Here is a 20,088-nt window from a genome sequence, read left to right on the forward strand (position 1 = left end):
CTAAGAGGAAGCTGGGAGGCACTGGATGTTGTGAGTTAAATATATGTTGGATGTATTTAGATTATTTAGGTTGTTGTATGTACAGGTACTGTATGTATATTTTGACGTGGTATTTAATTTAAATAAAATGTTTATAACAAATATAACTTGTGGCCTAGAAAAAGAACTGAAAAATATATGATAAAGGCATGTATATATACAGCTCTGGAAAAAATAAGAGACCACTTCAGTTTCTAAATCAGTTTCTCTGAATTTGCTATTTATAGGTATATGTTTCAGTAAAAATGAATATTGTTGTTTTATTCTATAAACTACGGAAAAAAATTCTCCCAAAGTCCAAATAAAAATATTGTCATTTAGAGCATTTATTTGCAGAAAATGAGAAATGGCTGAAATAACAAAGATGCAGAGCTTTTAGACCTCAAATAATGAAAAAATAAACAAATAAACAAGTGCATATTCATAAAGTTTTAATAGTTCAGAAATTAATATTTGGTGGAATAACTCTGGCTTTTAATAACAGTTTGCACACATCTTGGCATGTTCTTCTTCACAAGTCTTACACACTGCCTTTGGATAACTTTATGCCACTCCTGCAGCAAAAATCCCACTCCTGGTTTGATGGCTTGTGTTTCTTCTTCCTCTTGATAATAATCCAGAGGTTTTTCAATTTGGTTAAATTAAAGAAACGAATTTTTCTTTTTTCTTTTTTTTTCTCAAATTTTTTTCCAGAACTGTATATATATTGTATATTGTTTCTCACCGGTTGGTCGGTGCGGTGGATGCCAGTGAGGAATAGCGTCTCGGCGATGAAGAGTGAGATGCAGAGGTTCTTGTGGATGGTGTTGCGGTCGCTTTGAAGGCCACGGAAGAAGCAGAAGGTGAAGATACAGATGAGCAGACAGACGAGAGATAGCAGAATCCCCACCCACGTAATCAGATCCAATAACAGCTTCTGCATCTGATCTGCCTTCTGAGAGAGAGAGAGAGGGAGAGAGAGGGAGAGGGAGAGGGAGAGAGAGGGAGAGGGAGAGGGAGAGAGAGGGAGAGGGAGAGAAAGAGAGAGAGAGAGAGAGAGAGAGAGAGAGAGAGAGAGAGAGAGAGAGTGTAACTTAACGTTAAATTCCTGTGTTTCAGACCTGATTTTACACAGGCGATATTAACAGCAATATAAGAGCAATATTCACTAAAGGCTGCGTATTTAAGAAACAAAGATGGGCAGAGAATCTTTAGCTTGTAACAGATGTGTGAGAAAATGATTGAAATTTTAAAAAACAATGTTACTCAAAGAGGGAATGGCTAGAAATGATCATAGTTCTTCTTTTACAGTGCACATCATTAAAAAACATTTAAGGAATTAGGAGGAATTTCAGTGTGTGAAGGGTTAAGGGCACAAGCCTAAGCTGAACACCCGTGTTCTCCAAGAACTGTCATTCTCCACAAGCTGATAGAACCACTAGGGGAAGGGCTTGTTTTACACATCTTTGTCAAGCACAACAATACAGTTACTACATTCCCAAATACCACTTTTTTTTACACAACCTTTCTGTGTAAAACAGAAGCCTTATGTTAACAATGTCCAAAAAGTGGCATTGACTTCTCTGGGCTTGGAGGCTTCTGGGATAGACCATCCATAGACACAAGCCAGAGCTGGGTAAGATACCACTTTGATAAACTCTCATGTGGGCTAGAACTAGACTAAATTTGAACCCAAGTATCTGGTCCAAACGTACAGCTACCTATGTTTATACTGATGTTCTCCTTTAAGAAGACATTAGCTTTTAATCCTCAGCCTTTAAAAGCGTAAAGCGTCCGGCTCGGCTTAATGCACTGTCTGATCTGCACCGAGCCGAAATGACGCGGGACGCTCTTCCACAGCCTCTCTGTCGCCCTGTGTTACAATAACACACTCATTTCATTCCTGTGTTAGAAAACGAACGCAGCAGAGCCTGCAAAACTGAGCACTCACTGAGTACACTAACACACACACATACATAGAAACAAATGCAATGGGTTTTTATTAATCATTCATACATATCTACAACGTCCATTAACACAGCCTCAGGGATGTGGGGGTGTCTGCTGATGTGTGTGTGTGTGTGTGTGTGTGTGTGTAAGGTCAGCCCTGCTCTCGGCTCACAGCATTTACATTTCTGTATAACTGACCTCTGTGCCTTTATATCGTGTGCATAAAGAATAAATCCACACCGAGTTGGCGTGCAAAAAGGTGGCACCATGTGCCCGGGTCCTGCAGCGCTACAAGGTGTGTGTTTGTGTGTGTCACATGTGGGGGCATCCTGTAATGTGTACATCTGAGCATGAGTACACATTTTAGAAGGACTCCATTTATCAGCTCCACACCTGACAAACCAAGTGATTAATGTGCTTGTGTGTGTGTTTGCTTAGCAAAAGATGTAATCAAAAATGGATCTAAATCAAAATCTAATGCATATCCAATCTGTGGCAATTCATGTTTTTTTTTTTCATGTCAACTTCTATTTTAAACTACAACGAGGGGTTCAGTGATTGGATATATTTAAACTGATGTCTCAAACTAACAATATCAAACATATCCTGATTAATATGGGTTGAGTGCCACATCTTTACACCCAGAGAAAGCATGGCCAATTGTGCCCTCTCGGACTCCGGCCGCTGATGCAGTAACAAAGTGAAAGCACTAGATATAAGTGATAATGACTAGATTTGAGTGATTAGTGTGTACGATGATGATGTATGTGGTCACCTTGACCTCCACGTGTGCCATCAGCACGGCAAAGTTGGTGAGGTGTGTGCAGGAGCAGGAGGTGTGTGTGCGGTTGGATCCGAGCAGCCTGCAGTCCTGCGTGGACCAGTAGCCCGTCATGGTGCGTTTGGAGTAGCTCCAGAACGAGCAGTTTGGGTTGAAGTTCTCCTCCGACTGCTGGGAAGTTCAAACACATGGGGTCACATTAGCTCTCAGTTCTTGATAATCTAAACAGGTAAATACTGAATATGCTTTTATTGGAAAAGTACATGATCAGATTTATTATTAAATTATTAATAAATGAAAGACAATATATGCCTGATTGTAAAGTTCAAAATGCTTAAAATATGCAGAAAATCATGTTGCATTGTTTTTACATCTACTATCCTATATGCTCATATATGCTCCATTTTGTTGTGCTGGTATGAGTCAATCAGATGCAGCAGTGCTGCTGGAGGTTTTAAACCCTATGTCCACTCACTGTCCACTGACTTTAACACAATCCTACCTAGCTCCTCCGTCCTGTACATGTAAAGTCAGAAACAGAAGCGCTGAATCTGCTGTTGACGTACAATTTGTGTTTGTCATCCAGTACTCCTTCATCCACAGGCACCAGCTAAATAAGTTATGTAAAGCTAAGCAAAGTAAACTAAACTGTAATAAAAAATAACTTTCCTTTAAAGTCAAACGGGCACTGGATATTAATCTACACAGATTTATTTGTTTATTTTGGTGAGTAAAGTGCTTTTGGTTATTTAAAGTAAGCTTAGATTCCCTATTTTCTCCAGCACTAAGGCTGGAGCATTAGCGGCTAGCTGCTAGCCATACCGACAGCCCTGATGCTGAAGAACTAAACTGAAACTCCTGTATAACGCTGTACTTCAGTGGAGTGGCTTTACTGCTCCTTAATACATGACTGGTAAAATACATACATAAAGCGCAACGGATTATAAAATGCACTGACAATTTTTGGGAAAATCTAAATTTTTTTAAGTGCCTTACAGTGCGAAAAATATGGTACTTATTTGTTGATTTGCTTACTTCTATAATTATTTATCTATCTTTAATAAAATGCCATGTCTACTTCCATTACAATGAGTGGGTCATAAATACAAATATGTATATGTTCAGGAATATGTTTCGGCAGTTTCTATTCTTACTATGTATTATATTCTACTATATTAAATATATTACTATATTAAAACACCTTTTCTAGAACAACAACATGTCTTCCATGCTCAGTGGCTCTAATAAAATGAACAATATTATGCTTGATCTGTGTGGTGTTGTATGAGTAGATACCTGTAGATGTCTGACAGTGAACACCACAGGTTCAGACAGGTAGACCTTGTTGCTGTCTTTGTTAATAGCCGCTGTAATAACAGGTGAGTTAACGATGAGGGAGTAGTTGGGATAAGCAGCTTCACTGCTCAGTCTCACGCTGGCATTCTCTGTGGACAGGTACTGACCCAGGTTCTTATACAGAACCAGCGCCATGCGGATCTCACCTGAGGAACACACAATAAATGAGTTAAACAGGAATCTCTCTGATGAGGGATAAGCTTATATCAGCAATATAAACATCTGTTATTATTAAATTGATCAAACCAAGTTTAATTAATGGCTTGTCACAATAATGACATTTTTTTAGACAAGATGTTGTCTTAGAAATGATTGTGATTAACAATATGCATTGCTACTTTGAGATCATATAGTGCCACTGATCTAGTATAAATATAAATGCATAGTAATACAATCACACAATTTGAAAGGAAAGAAAACTTAATAAATTATTAAAAAACAATCAAGTTACAGTATCGAACAATAATGAGTGCACCCCTCACATTTCTGCAAATATTTTACTATACCTTTTCATGTGACAACACTGTAAAAATGAAACTTAGACATCACTTAAGAGTGGTCAGTGTACACTGTCCTCTAGATTTGTTATCCTTGTGCATAACAGCAACAATTTTATTTCTAACACATCCTCAGAAAGTTATTTGCCATGAGGTGCCATGTTGAATATACAGTAGTCAGTATCAGAAAACTGTACCTAAAACACCATTCATAAGTGAGACCTTGTATCTCTAAAGAGCCACATGACTTGGGAAGGACGACGACACATTTGAGCCACATGTTCACTGTGAGGTGCTGTAAAATACTTGCAGAAATGTGCAGGACTGGCTCATCTTGCCAAGGAAATATAATGGGCAATACAGAGGTCAGCAAAAATGATTAAGGTCATGTTAATATATTGTAAAATAAGTCAATAACATAATTACTATGACAGGCCTAACTGCACATAACATAAACCCATCAACATTAGAGATACAACATTAACTGTTATTAAACAGTTGTTAAATGACATTAAATGTAACATATATAGTATACATAATGACCAAAATTATTATTGTATTTGATACTTAAATTTAACAGTGCACTACAGGTAGAAGTATGGTATTAAGTGCTAAAATCATATGGGAAAAATGTTTATCAATATATTATCAATATAATAAAATCCCTTGGTGTAAGTAATATGGTAAAAATAATAGATCCTGATATTTTAAAGCATTTTAATGATACATGATATTTATCGCATATCACTCACAGACAAAATAATTCAGTGGTAGCGAATTCTGCATTTTATATACTCTTTCAAGTATAATACATTGATTTCTTAGTTATAATCCAATTAAAAAGGACTAAAAAGGTTTAAAAACGATAAGAACATTGATCACAATGCAATAAGAAATTGATATATTGTCCAGCTCTATCTAAAACTCTTCATCTTATTTGTTTAGGATGTATTATTACAGACTGAAAAATAAGAGGAAGTGTATGAAACATACGAAGTAAAACAAGGAGAGGATTATGAATAGAATGCATTGAGAAGATGGTACCGTTGCGTCCGTGCTGTTTCAGTGTGTTCGCTGAGAGATGAATTGAGTTGCCGGAAGATTCAGACTGCGGGAACGACAGGTCCACCAGGTTCCCATCTGTGCTTAACCGTGCCACTTCTAGCTCTGCAATAAAAACATATACACACACACACACTGAATCAGACACTGCCCCCTATTACTGCACTGGAGGGGAGTAACACTAGAACAACACGCCCCTGTGCTACGCTGAAGTATGTACTGTCTGTGATGGTAACTTACTAATTTATTTCATAGTATTTATTACAATTATTGAATAATATGAGCTCAGACACATAATTATACCTGTATTTATGTGTAAACAACATACACAAAAAATCTGTGAAGTAGATCCATGTAAAATCTGCTTTAATGCAGTAGTTTAGTGATTTAGCACACTAAACAACTTTACTACAACTTTAACTGTCATCAACACCTGTGTGGGTGGAACCTGCTTCTGCTTACACTTAATATAATAAAGGTTTTCAGTTCAGTAAGTTATCTTTTCAAGTGTTATGCTAAATTTTGATTCCCTGACAGATTCCGTCAACTCCCTCAAGAATGAGTGTCCTGCAGCAGAATGAGCGTAACAGATTACACCTTACATTTATTTACTTTTTTTTATATAAATAAGTGTTAATCTACAGCTACAGCAGATACAGAAAGTGTTTTGGTTCAACTAGATTTTGGTTCTTTGAAATGAACTGTGGTTAATGGCACCTTTCACACCTGCCATTCTGTAGGAGAGTGATGACTTGGAGAAGAATTATACAGTTATGCACCTTTAAATTGTGTGTGTGTGTGTGTACACAGTACCTGAGGGTGCAGCACCCATTATGAGCAGGATGATTATGTAATTGTCCGTGTACAGGTTGGTAATATGAGTTAGAATAATTTGTGTGTCGGTGCAGAATCTCTCTGAAACGCAGTCTGATAGCGTGTCTTAGATCAGATAAAATCAATTACTGAAGACTAATTGCTTTTTTAGCCTCCTTCTGATCTCATCAGCAGCTTTTATTTTGCCAGAGGATGAGTTACGCTTACATAACGTTCCAAAGGCATTGCGTACCGGGCTTCGTGATCATTACCCTGCGCAGGTCGGTCTGTGGTCAGTCGTTAAGGGAATATATATTGCGATGAACAGACATACTGTGCGATTTGATTTGAACAGCTGAATATTACAATTACTGTTCAGATGACATTAGTCTTAATTAATGTTATTTTTTTTTTTGCAACTTCAGTTCTATACTATGCATAATACTGCCCAATTCCTACACAAATGTTTTATGATGGAACATAATGATATTTACATCATAAAATGTTTATGTAGGCTCTGTGCAGACTTTACAAAGGCCAACCTTTAGTAAAATTCAATCATGTCACCATAATGTATTTTATTACATAAAACCTTATAGCATATTACGATTACTGGCATCAGCAGTCCATAACTATGGAAATATTGAATTATTTAAATGCATTATCTGATGCTACATCTTATACAGCATGGAATGTTCTGGACCACAGTGAGGTTACAGTCTACTGGAACTATAGCACTAATGAACCAGCCGTATTAGAAGAGTTCTGAGGGATGATGGAATCATTACACAGCGACACACACACACACACACACACACACACACACACGTGTGCGCAGACTCATACCATGCCTAAAGGAATGAACGCATGTACCCCCAGGGTAATGATCAGAGGAATAGTGTGTGTGTGTGTGTGTGAGAGACAGAGAGAGAGAGTGCAAAAGAGAGAGAAAGAAAGAAAAAGAGAAAAAGAGAAAGAGAGAGAGAGAGAGAGAGAGAGAGAGAGAGAGAGAGAGAGCAATCCGCACGGAACGGAGCAGCAGTTATATGAAAAACACGTTCAGTTCTGCAACACAGACACACTGCCTTCAAAGCAGATACACACACACACACACACACACACACACACACTCTCTCACACACACAGGCAGCAGAACTGCTCATGCTGTGCCTAACCTAATTAGCTGGATACAGTCTTTACAAACACTCTGTATATAGAGCGTAATACAAACCCACGCACTATCTATCTATCTATCTATCTATCTATCTATCTATCTATCTATCTATCTATCTATCTATCTATCTATCTATCTATCTATCTATCTATCTATCTATCTATCTATCTATCTATCTATCTATCTATCTATCTATCTATCTATCTATCTATCTATCTATCTATCTATCTATCTATCTATCTATCTATCTATCTGTATGTGGAGATAAAGTACTGTGGTCTTCGCCAAGATCAACGGTGTGTTGTCAAACGTCACACACTCAGAGGGCCTGGTGTTATGGTGTAATTTGGATGTCAATTCCATACTGCCTTTTTTTCAGTTTCTCTGATTTTGCTATTTATATGTTTATGTTTGAGTAAAATGAAAATTGTTGTTTGATTTTATAAACTATAGAAAACATCTTGGCATGTTCTCCTCCACCAGTCTTACACACTGCTTTCTGAGAACTTTATGACTCTCCTGGTGTAAAAATTCAAGCAGTTCAGTTTGGTGGTTTGATGGCTTGTGATCATCCATCTTCCTCTTGATTATATTCCAGAGGTTTTCAATTTGCTAAAATCAAATAAACAATTTTTAAGTGGTCTTTTATTTTTTTCAGAGCTGTATGCAGGAACTGTATAAGAATATTCAAGCTGCATGTGATGGATGTGTCTAAATTTGTAATCATTTTTTGCTATTCGTAACCTTTATCTTCCTTCTGAGTACAACAGTTTTTAGATGATGAGTCCATATGATTGTTTTATATTACATGTAAAAAAAAAAGATAAGATTCACAAAATGTTGTAAAGAAAAAAAAAAGAAATAACAAATAACGCAATAGTTCTATGAAGGAGGGCAAAAAGAAAAAAAAAAATAAAAGGTGAAAAACACAATATCTGCTGTCCATCACAGGAAACACCACCATCTCCTACATTTCCTTTATCCCTCTGTTTTCCTACAGATTAATTTACTGCAAACAGCTCAAAGCAATAAAAGAGAGAAAAAGAGAGAGAGAGAGAGAGAGAAAGAGAGAGAGAGAGAGGGAGGGAGGGATGAGGGAAAAGCAGCAGCTCATTTAAATAAAGGGATAATTGAGAAAGATTTGGGCTGTGAGATTAAGATTAGCTTTGGGGTAAGATTTGAGATTTAAGATCAAAAAACGAAGAACAAAAATTCATCCTTTTATTTTCTGATCTTACTGGAAGGCTTATATATGCAAAAACAGATTTCTGGACAGATTGGAGAGAAATCCAAGAAGTCCAGAACATTCTCTTCTCTCCAAGTCAGATCATTCACACTCATATTTATATTCATGTTCTCATACCTGCACTGATTTAATTACAATACATACGTTAAAATTATTTCTTATATGAAGTCTATCCTCATTGACATTCTGTCTCCAGCAGATATGTAAATAATTACAGGTGTGGTCTGATTAAACACTGGGTTATGCTTTAAAAGGGGGTGAAAATGTTTTTGGGTAGTGTACCTCCTGGTGAGAGCCCCTACAACATATTTGAAGACATTATCTCCTAAAATCAAGGGTAATAAAAATATATATTGCACTATATATTGTGGCAGTCTAAGCAAAACTCTATATTGCAATCTTGAAACTGTCAAAAAACATCTTACTTATCATGTTACTCCTCCGACACATGTGAAGTCAGCCTCCGCTTCTTTTTGAACTGCTGCTGATGCAGCATTACTGAGTAGCATCACAGTGCGCTCAGAGGCTGGTCTTGAATAAGCGTGGCCACCAAGTGAACTGACTCACCTATAAGAACTTTGGTTCCGTTAAACACATTTACTAATAATAAAGACTAATAACAGTGACTCGAAGTTTTACCAAACAGTTCATCAGACCCTAAAGTTGTCTCTAGTTGTACTTTTTAAATTCATATTAAAATCAACTCCCACTGCTCTTATTGGAGTAGGACTGTTCAGTACTGTTTCCAGTCCTGTCAGGTGGTGTATATAATTTACACTGCTGAAGGTTTTTTAGGAGCTGGGCCTGATTTGACGCTGCTTGTGCTAACGGAACACATCACTGCGCTAATAACCCAACTGCCTGAGCGCGAGCCTCAAGGCTGAGTGATTAAAGGAGACGTTTCTATACAGAAAGGAATGATGAAATTCATGGAGAAGAAAGGAAAAGAGAAGAAAAGAAGTGGAGGAGGGGGCGGGGCCGGAGAGCGATCCCAGCGAGAGCCGTTCCCGGTTAACGAGATGCATGTGGACTGGCCTTGAGCTGCAGAACGGCGGATAAACTGTTTGCCAGGAACGATAAATTTCCTCTCGCTCGGTTCGGAAGCAGTGGAGGAGAAGAGAGCCTCCCTCAACTTCAACGTCTTTCCCTCTCTGTTCCTCGCTCACTCACTTTCTCTTTCTGTGATTCTTGTTCTTCAGCACTCTCTTGCACCTTTAACTATTTGTATTTATTTTGCTGTATGTGAAAGGTGCTGTGAACCACAATCCAGACCAAAGGACCATAATTTGGTTTGAGCAAAAAAGGGATGGAACAGTTAATCCATGGTCAGTGGTGCAAAAAGGGGGTATGCAGCCTATGTGACGCTAAGGGGCGCTGCACTAGAGGGGGCGCCACATCAAAGCCCAAAATAAAGAGACCTGTAAAGCTAAGCTAAGTGAACAAAACTGTGCTTTAATAAATATATATATATATATATATATTTCAGATGAGTTAAAAGAGGGCTGTATGTTAATCTACACAGATAAATCTCCTGAAAACTGTTCATGTGGGTGAGTAAACCACTTTCGTTCATTTACAGTAAGCTTGTATTTCCAGATTTCCACCAAAGCAGGAACATTAGCATTAGTGGCTAATGCTGCTCCAACAGTGCTAGCCAGGGTTAGCAGCAGACTATTGGCTGATAACACTCACTTCTGGATGCTACTTGATTTTGGTACCTAGTATCTGAGTTTTTATGCATTCTTACAACTGAACTGTAGCTGATGACACTGCAGCTCTGGCTGGGGTCTTTCACTGTCCACCAACGCAAAGAATGTTTGCACCTCAACCTCAAAAGAAAACAATATCATTGGATAAAATTGTGAAAGTCATCACTCTCAGCTGCAGCTCAGAGATTTTATAAAAGGGAATTTTGTGCTGAATATCTGCAGCACTGAGTCACACAATGTCGCACAACTCTTTTTGCTTTCTGACCAATCAGAAACCTCAGCATGCTTCGAACAACGTGTAAACCATGCATGTGTGTGTGTGTAAATGTGCAGGATAGTTCTGATCTGTTACAGATGGGACACAGAGTACACATACAGTACAGACTCAGGTCCTGCAGAGCGTGTCTTATCCCACATGTGCTTCACATCATGATATATATATACATATAAGTGTGTGAGTGTGTGTGTGTATGTCCAACAAATATTGAATCTGACTTGCCTTATATAGCTCACCATATTGTGATGACTGCACTCACTAACTTTAAACATGTGCTTGTGTGTGTGTGTGTTGTGTGTGTGTGTCAGAGAGTATGAGTATGTCCAAAAGTCTTAAATCCTGTCCACACATTTTTGTAAATATTTCCATTCACACACACATTAAAGCGCTTGCATTAGCATGCTAGCCCTATAGGGGCAATAGTACCTCATAAAAAGAGCTCTCAACACACTACGAAGAAGGAAGACGAGGTTAAGGAACCATCCCTAAATCTAACAATCAACACTGTCCTGCCAACATCTTGCATATTTGCTGTTTTTCACTTTTTGAAATTGTAAAATGTAAATCGGGTAGCTGTTAAAAATGACAACTTGCTCTTATATATCCTAAAACACCATGCCCAGACAGTCATCCATTATTACACAAGATCACACATTATATGCATGATCACATTTGCATAAACTTGTGCAGGGCATAAATACAGCTCTGGAAAAAATAAGAGACTACTTTAAAATGATGAGATTCTTTGATTTGACCGAATTGAAAACCTCTGGAATATAATCAAGAGGAAGATTGATGATCACAAGCCATCAAACCAAACTGAACTGCTTGATTTTTTTGCACCAGGAGTAAAGGCATAAAGTAATTCAAAAGCAGTGTGCAAGACTGTTGGAGGAGAACATGATGCCAAGATGCATGAAAACTGTGATTAAAAACCAGGGTTATTCCACCAAATATTGATTTCTGAACTCTTAAAACTTTATGAATATGAACTTATTTTCTTTGCATTATTTAAGGTCTGAAAGCTCTGCATCTTTTTATTTTTTTGGTTATTTCAGCCATTTTTTATTTTCTGCAAATAAATGCTCTAAATCCCAATATTTATGTTTGGAATTTGAGAGAAATGTTGTCTGCAGTTTATAGAATAAAACAACAATGTTCATTTTACGTAAACATATACCTATAAACAGCAATATCAGAGAAACTGATTCAGAAAAAAAATAGTTGTACCTAGAACGAATTGCTGGATTGCAGATCACAGATTGTACAATGCCAGATCACCTTTTGTATTAAAAACAAAATACTTGACAGCCCAAAGTTAGGTTAATAGGGTCCTGCAACCAGTGGCTCTACTTTTGTGAATGCACACTCTGGTTCGCTATTCCAACAGGACAATGCTCATCCACACACTGCTGCCACCTACAGAGTTTGCCATCTGTGAAGATACAGATACTATGTCATTTAAGCATCATGTGATGGATTTTTCGTAGGACACTATTAGGAAGTTCTACAACACCATACCAACTTGTCTCGAATATGTGTGTTACACACTAATGTTGTATGTGTAGTTCAGTAAATATCGCCCATATTAGACAACATTTTAATATAATTTATTGTTCCTGGTGACCTTTGCACACTGCAATCCCACATTTCTGGGTAAAGCTGTTTTTTTGATGATATATATTGAGTCAGTATATTCTGCCTCAACCCCTGAGTATATATATATAAAAAACCTGTACGTACGGATATTTTTGGCGCTTTCCTGTATGGTGTCGGTCTTCAGCAGGTTATCCGCCAGCATGAACGCGCCAGTCTCGACAGTGTCCAGCAGCATGGTGGCACAGCGCAGCTGCTCACTGACCGCCAGGGCCTTCCACGCTGTCTGAGAGTGCACCTCCAGCAGGTTATTCACCGTCTCCACCATCGCCTGAGAGAGAGAGAGAGAGAAGCTGATTAAATATCACAAACACTAACTAACTAACACACCTAACTACTGGTGTGAAGCAGCATCGTCATGCTAATTTTTCCTCATGTTTATAGGACTTTTTCAACTATATGTTAGCAATAAGCTAATACAGGTGCACATGTTACTCAGGGAGGAGTAAGGGTAAAGGGTAAGAGTCTGCTGAAACAGAGTATGAAACCCACAACCTTGTTTTTAAACTAATCTTAAAACTTGTAACAACACAATACCACCATTGTTGCAGTCGTTCAATTCACCTTGTATGCTTATTTATGCCTTTAACTGTTCTCTCCCTCTCTCCCCTCTCTGTCTGTCTCTACCTCTTTCTCTCCCCTCTCTTTGTCTCTACCTCTATTTCTAGCTGTCTTTGTCTATCCCTCTGTTTCTGTCTTGTACTCTCTTTGTCTTTTGCTCTCTTTCTGTCTCTCTTTCTCTATACCTTTTTCTTTCTCCCTGTTTCTGTCTCGCTCTCATTGTCTGTTGCTGTCTCTTTCTCTCTCCCTTTCTCTCCTCTCTCTTCGTCTCCATCTCTTTCTTGCTGTCTATTTCTCTCTCCCGATGTTTCTGTCTCGCACTCATTGTCTTTTGCTGTTTCTTTCTCTCCCCTCTTTTTGTCTCTGCCTCTTTCTTGCAGTCTTTTTCTCTCCCTCTTTTTTCTCTCCTCTCTCCTTATGTCTCTACCTTTCTTTCTTGCTGTCTCTTTCTGTCTTTTCCTCTGTGTGTGTGTCTCTCTCTCTCTTTCATATTCCACACATTCGGCGAAAAGGAATGAGAGATATCGTTTACATCTATATCTGACCTAAAGACAGAGAAAATCACACGTAATATACCTGAAACTAATAAACGAGCATTTATGGAAATGTGCGATATTAAAACTGCTTTTTAAACCGAAGCGTCTATATTATTGCAGGAATATTAAATTCTCAGCCTTGATATGCAAATCAGATTTTAGAGCCTCCAGGTTATTAAAGTCTTCCTATTACGATAAGGAGCATGCTGTTTTTTTAAATATATATATATATATATATATTTAATAAAATAAGTAGCGACTGTTTGTGTGTATATATACATTACTAGTAATACATTATATTACAACGTTACGTTTTTGTGCACCCAAATTAGCATATTTGTACATGTAATATTTGACTTTTATCTCTTGTTTACTTACATTACACAACATTTACTTAATATATTGTAAAATGCTTATTGACTCTCCTTATTAATGAATTTAGCTGTATCATATTGCACACTTGAGGCTAAGGTCACCATGGCCAAAGACTACTGCCAGCCAGCAGCTAAAACTTACCTAACTTTTATCCAGCTTTTATATAATTATCTGACCTCACCAATATAAAGTCTTATACAGAATGGAATATATATATATATATATATATATATATATATATATATATTTTACCATGGTTAAATAACACATTTAGCTTCATTTTATAAACACAGTCTTTTTATTTGTGCTGCAGGATGCCATATGAAACCTATATACCTCCATATATAACTGCATCTTATCTTCTACCCAGGCTAGAGGCGTGTACCAGGGTACTAGAGACTCCTTCCAAATTGCACATTTTCCCTAATACACATATCCTTTCAGTCCAGTATTGTCAATATCAATAACACGTCATTACAGTCACACATACAAAGATTCACAACATTACAACTATCAACTTCCTGCTGTTCTAGTATTTGGTAATGATTGTATATAAGAAACAGCAACACTGGAAGAGTAAATTATAAGACAGTAACAGAAAGCTTTCTGTCTCATTATTTAAGGAGTTCACTTTTACTGTACACTAGGATCAGTGTTAGATGAGCACTGACCAGCAGTGAACTAACACAGTTCCGTTACAATTAGGCCAAGATTTAGCACTGATATGATGATCCCTAATTAGCCTGTGCTCCGGTTGAATGGACACGGCATGGCCTGAAGAGTAAAAGCTTAAAACACATAATGACACTCCATGGTTTCAGATAAGGGCTCCTCTAGCTCAAGTTGGAAGGAATAACTAAAACCAACTGACTCAAACAAAAATAAACCAAACTAAACCAGTTAAAAAACAAAAAAATCTGACAAAACCCAGATATCCAATCCAAAATAAACCAAATCCAACCGAGGAAAACCAAACCACCTTAAACAACAACAACAACAACAACAAAAAAAAACTGAAGAAAACCAAACTAACAAACCGAACCAACTTAAAAAAAAAAATAAAAAATTAAAAAAATGAAAAAAACAAACGAGACCAACTTTACCCAAAAGAAACTGACAAAAAACAAACCAGACCAACTTTAACCAAAACAACCAGACTAAAAACAAACTAAATTCAGACCGACTTAAACCAAAATAAATCAAACCAATGCAAACCACACCACACTGCATCAAACCAAACTAATCCACATTACACCACACCAAACAAAAGCCAGGGGAAACCACTCCAAATATACAATCTCCATAACTGATAACACACACACACACACACTCTCCATCAGCCCCGGACTCTGGTGGGGGGTTGTGGGGTGGTCTGTGGTTTGTCTGTCAGGTTGCTGCAGGGTAATCTGGCTATTGGCTGAATCATTCTGCCCCAGTTACAGTAGCACTGTGTGTGTGTGTGTGTGTGTGTGTGTGTGTGTGTGTGTGTGTGTGTGTGTGTGTGTGAGAGAGAGAGAGAGAGAGAGAGAGAGAGAGAGAGGGAGACGGAGAGAGAGAGGATGAGTATATTCAATTTGACACCATTAAAGTAATGACCCTTTTATGAGCAGAAGAAAGGCAGTGAGACGGAGAGTCGGATGAGTGGTAGAGAGAGAGAGAGAGAGAGAAAGCTATATTTGCTTTTTTTTTTTCCACTGGCCTTATGAAATCGTCTGACATGATGTGTCAGGAGGTCAGAAGAGTGTAAGAGTGCTAGGAACAGAATATGCACAGAATATCAACCAATCAAAATGATTTGGCTTTAAATATCAAAAAGCACTTTCAGTGTTTGGCCAAATAAGTAAAAAGACCGGAAACATAAAATTTAACAGTAAAGATAAATTTGGTTCGGTTTAGTTTGTGTTGGTTTGAAATTTATTTATGTTTGAAATTGCTCTACTGAGCTAAATCTATGATTGGAATAGCGCTACTGACGTAAATTCATAATTAAGAAAGCTCTACTGAGATAAATCTATGATTAGAATAGCTCTACTGACGTAAATTCATAATTAAGAAAGCTCTACTGAGATAGATCTATGATTAGAATAGGTCTACTGAGGTAAATTTAAGATTAGAATATAACTCCTGAGGTAAATATATTATAAGAATAGCACCGCTGAGATAAACTTATTAGAATAGTTCTGAGGGTTTGGTAGGAATACCACTACTGAGGTAAATGTATAATTAGAATATCCTTACTCAAGTAAACTTGCGATTAGAAGAGCTTCACTGAGGTACAGGTATAATTTTAATAGCACTGCTAAAACAAATCTAGGATTAGATTAACACTGCTGAGGTAAATGTATTTTGCTGTGGTTTGCTGTTTTTTTTTTTTTTTTTGCTGAGTTATATAAATATTTAAACATTTTAAATTAGTTTTAAAATAGATTTTTCTTTGAAAATTAAGGAAAATGCATTTGGGTTTATCTGTGGGGAAAAATACAAATTTAAGGAAAACCTGCAAAATAATGTTTTAGTTTGGCCAAAAATTGGTGTGTGTGTGTGTGTGTGCGTGTGTACGGAGTTCCCTATCTGCATATTGCACAAGCAGTCAGAGAGGCAGACAGACACACAGCCTGTGCTTTCCACAGGGTGGGTAAATGGAGCAGAACTGAAATGCTTTGAAGCTGTGGGGCTAATCCAGCGTAAAGACTGTCAGGCCTACACACACACACACACACACACACACTTATTCTGTGACCATTGAGAATTTGATCATGTCAGTGTGTGAGACGTGTGAAAAATGTGTTCTGGAATGCTTGGAATTTGAGAATTTTCTACATATGAAATGTTCTGGATCTGCCAGCGGAATATTTTAATTGGGTTTCAGGACCGAAAACATGCAGGATTCCTCTTAAACACCAATTCAGCCAATTAACATTAAATACTGTATCAGGCCAATGATTCTGGGCTGTGATTAATACTCTATAGGCTGCTTTTCCACTGCAGGGGTCTAGCCGGGGCAGGCTAACACCGCTAACAGCAGCAATGAGGGACAAACCAAGACAAGTCGTTCTAACACCACAGAAACAATGTTGGATGAGGCCACAGTAACAATGTTGAGCAAGCCAGGTTATTGGAGTGCCAATGCTGCAGTAGCGCTGTTGAGATATGCTGCTATTCTAATCAAAAAATTATCTCCGCAGTGCTATTTTAAAAATACATTCATTTTAGCAATGCCACTTTAATAGTACATTTACCTCAGCAGTGCTATTCTAATCATGGATTTACAATGTGTGACAATTACACAGAGAAAGTTAGCAGATGTGACATTCATGTGGAGCTCGTTGACCGATCTGGCATTGAATATTCACATGATTGAATATTCATGACTGATAAAGCTTGTCAACATTAATACATTTAATTTAGGTATTTATATTACTGTATTAGAAAATTCAAGCCTATCGATCAATCAATCAATCAATCAATCAATCAATCAATCAATCAATCAATCAATCAATCAATCAATCAATCAATGTGATTGGCTACACTGATTATCATGTTGCATTTGTTTGGAACCCCTAAATTTGTGTATGTTTTTGTAAATGTTCCATTTTTAGCTGTGTGTGAGGGTTATATGTATGGGTGCCCGTCTGTGTCTGTGTGTGTGTGTGTGTGTGTGTGTGTGTGTGTGTGTGTGTGTGTGTGTCTGTGTGTGTGTGTGTATACCCTCTCTCTGCCCCCTTACCTTCACCCATCTGCTGCTTTATAAGCCTTACCCAAACTCTGCCCAGACGGATTTATTCTCTCTGATTTGGAATTGGGTGTGTGTTTGTGTGTGTGTATATTTGTGTGTTTGTTTGTGTGTGTGTGTGTCAGACTGTGTAGCTGAGTGGCTAGTCTCCTGATGCGACACTGCTGACCAGTGCTGACATCATCAGTGCTTTCTCAGGAAGAAAAATATGCTCTCCTTTTATAAATGCAAAAAAATGTGGCCCAAAGGAGCACACACACACACAGACACACACACAGAGAGACACACACAGAGAGAGACACACACAGAGACACACACACAGACACTCACTAATACAGGCAAAGCATAGAAATGTGCCCAAATTTGCACACATGATCCAACACTACAACGTACTGTTTTAGTAGTGTTTGGGTGATATGGCCCTAAAACTATATCACAATATTTCAGAGTATTTCTATAATAATTATATTTTTGGCAATAATACAAAATGTCAAAGAATACTACAACACCATAAATTATAAAATGAACTTATTTTAAATACCAGGTCAATTCCCAACATTAAACAGAAACAAAAAAACGTTTATTTAAACATTTATTTAACAAGATTCTGATTATGTAAAAAAATAATAATAATATACAGTACCAGCAAACATTTGGACACACCTCTTCTCATATAATGTGTTTTCTTTCTTTATATGATTTTATACACAGTAAATTTAATGTTTAAGGACATTAAAGCTATACAGGTACACCTGCGGAATTAAGCAAACCAGAATATCTTTGAGGACAGATCTGCACACTCTTGTTATTTTAATCTCAGTGTCTTCATGAGGGAGAATCACCTGGAACAGTTTTCTCAGCGTCTTGAAGGAGTTCCTGGAGGTGCTGAGCTCAGTTGATCAGGTTTAGATCAGGAAATTGTGGAGGACAATCACTTTTTTGTTTTACTGTTTACTACATATTTATATATGTAACCCTTAACTGTTTGCATGTCTTTAATATTAATCTACAATGTAGAAAATACATTAAATAAAGCAATAAAGAAAAACATGGTATTAGAAGGTGTGTCCAAACTTTAGACTGGAATTGTATATAACATTAAATAATGTAAAAGTACAGAATATTTATTGCTTTATATAAAACTGCAATCATAAACAATTATAACCTTTAGGCTTTACTGTAAACGGCAAAACAAAAAACAAATAAATAAACTGCTTTGAAACAAAAAACAGCTATTATCAGGATATTATCAGATTCTTTTTTATATCATTAAACAAATTATGCAAATATTATTGCGAACAATACGACAGGGCACACCTCTAATTTGCATTTCCTGTTTTGGCGACAAGACATCTGCTCTCACTCACTGACAGATACTATACACATCAATAAACACACAGGTAAACACAGAGAAAATAATGAGAGAATCATACCTGCAGGAAGAATCGGCACGACCTCTCTCTCTTCTGGAGCTGAAACACAGCAAAATAACACAGTAAATAACATCGCAAACCAAAACGCTAACCCTCACGCACTCGTGCTATACTGACACCACAATTATTAATAAGATACAGCTGCAAAGAAATGTGCCCTAATTAGCTAAAATAACTACAATCATTTAGCAATAAATAATACAGCAGCATAATTACAATATTTATCAGACCCTTAGGGTCAGAATCACTCAGAATGACTTACAATCAAACTGTAAGCAGCTTATCAAAGCCTTTCAGCACCTGCGCATAATTATTACAGCCATTCGGACAAATGCACTTCTGCTGATGTGCGGCAAAACAAAATAAATTCAAATATATTAAACTAAATATGAAGGCAGAATTAGGTGAGGTAATGCGCCGTATTTTACACTAGGCTGTGTTCACACAGCAGGTAAACACAGCTAAATGTGATGCCTTCTGAAATCTTCCATCATGCATCTACTAAATGCAGATTATGTCTGTTACTCCAAGCTTCATTTACACAGCACAATACTAACATTGCAATATGTTGGATTATTGACTTTTTGTGATTTCTGGTTAAAATTCCTGTATTTCCTAAATATCACAATACACAGCTCTGGATAAAATTAAGAGATCACTTCAGTTTCTGAATCAGTTTAGCGATCATGATTTTTCTATTTATAGGTATTTCTTTAAGTAAAATGAACATTGTTGTTTTATTCTATAAACTACAGACAACATTTCTTTTAGAGCATTTATTTACAGAAAATGAGAAATGGCTGAAACAACAAAAAAGATACAAAGCTTTCAGACATCAAATTATGCAAAGAAAACAAAATTTGAAGAGTTTAGAAATCAATATTTGGTGGAATAACCCTGGTTTTTATTCA

The 20,088-nt window shown here is 37.1% G+C and overlaps 1 protein-coding gene across 7 annotated transcripts in view; it reads right to left on the minus strand.

Annotated features, from left to right (window-relative positions):
- Positions 1-20,088, minus strand: part of adgrl3.1 (adhesion G protein-coupled receptor L3.1) — a 127,310-nt gene that overhangs the window by 23,996 nt on the left and 83,226 nt on the right. For 6 of the 7 annotated variants that reach the window (XM_049472630.1, XM_049472629.1, XM_022682004.2 and 3 more), the window contains 6 exons: positions 19,178-19,216; positions 12,627-12,810; positions 5,647-5,769; positions 4,046-4,251; positions 2,744-2,920; positions 764-973 (listed from right to left, as the gene is read on the minus strand). In XM_049472630.1, coding sequence (XP_049328587.1) covers positions 764-973; positions 2,744-2,920; positions 4,046-4,251; positions 5,647-5,769; positions 12,627-12,810; positions 19,178-19,216 — 939 coding nt within the window. The remainder of the gene's footprint in view (positions 1-763; positions 974-2,743; positions 2,921-4,045; positions 4,252-5,646; positions 5,770-12,626; positions 12,811-19,177; positions 19,217-20,088) is intronic. The other variant, XM_022682001.2, reaches the window with a different exon arrangement.

Source organism: Astyanax mexicanus, chromosome 25 (genome assembly GCF_023375975.1).
Source record: "Astyanax mexicanus isolate ESR-SI-001 chromosome 25, AstMex3_surface, whole genome shotgun sequence".
Taxonomy (NCBI): Eukaryota; Metazoa; Chordata; class Actinopteri; order Characiformes; family Acestrorhamphidae; genus Astyanax; species Astyanax mexicanus.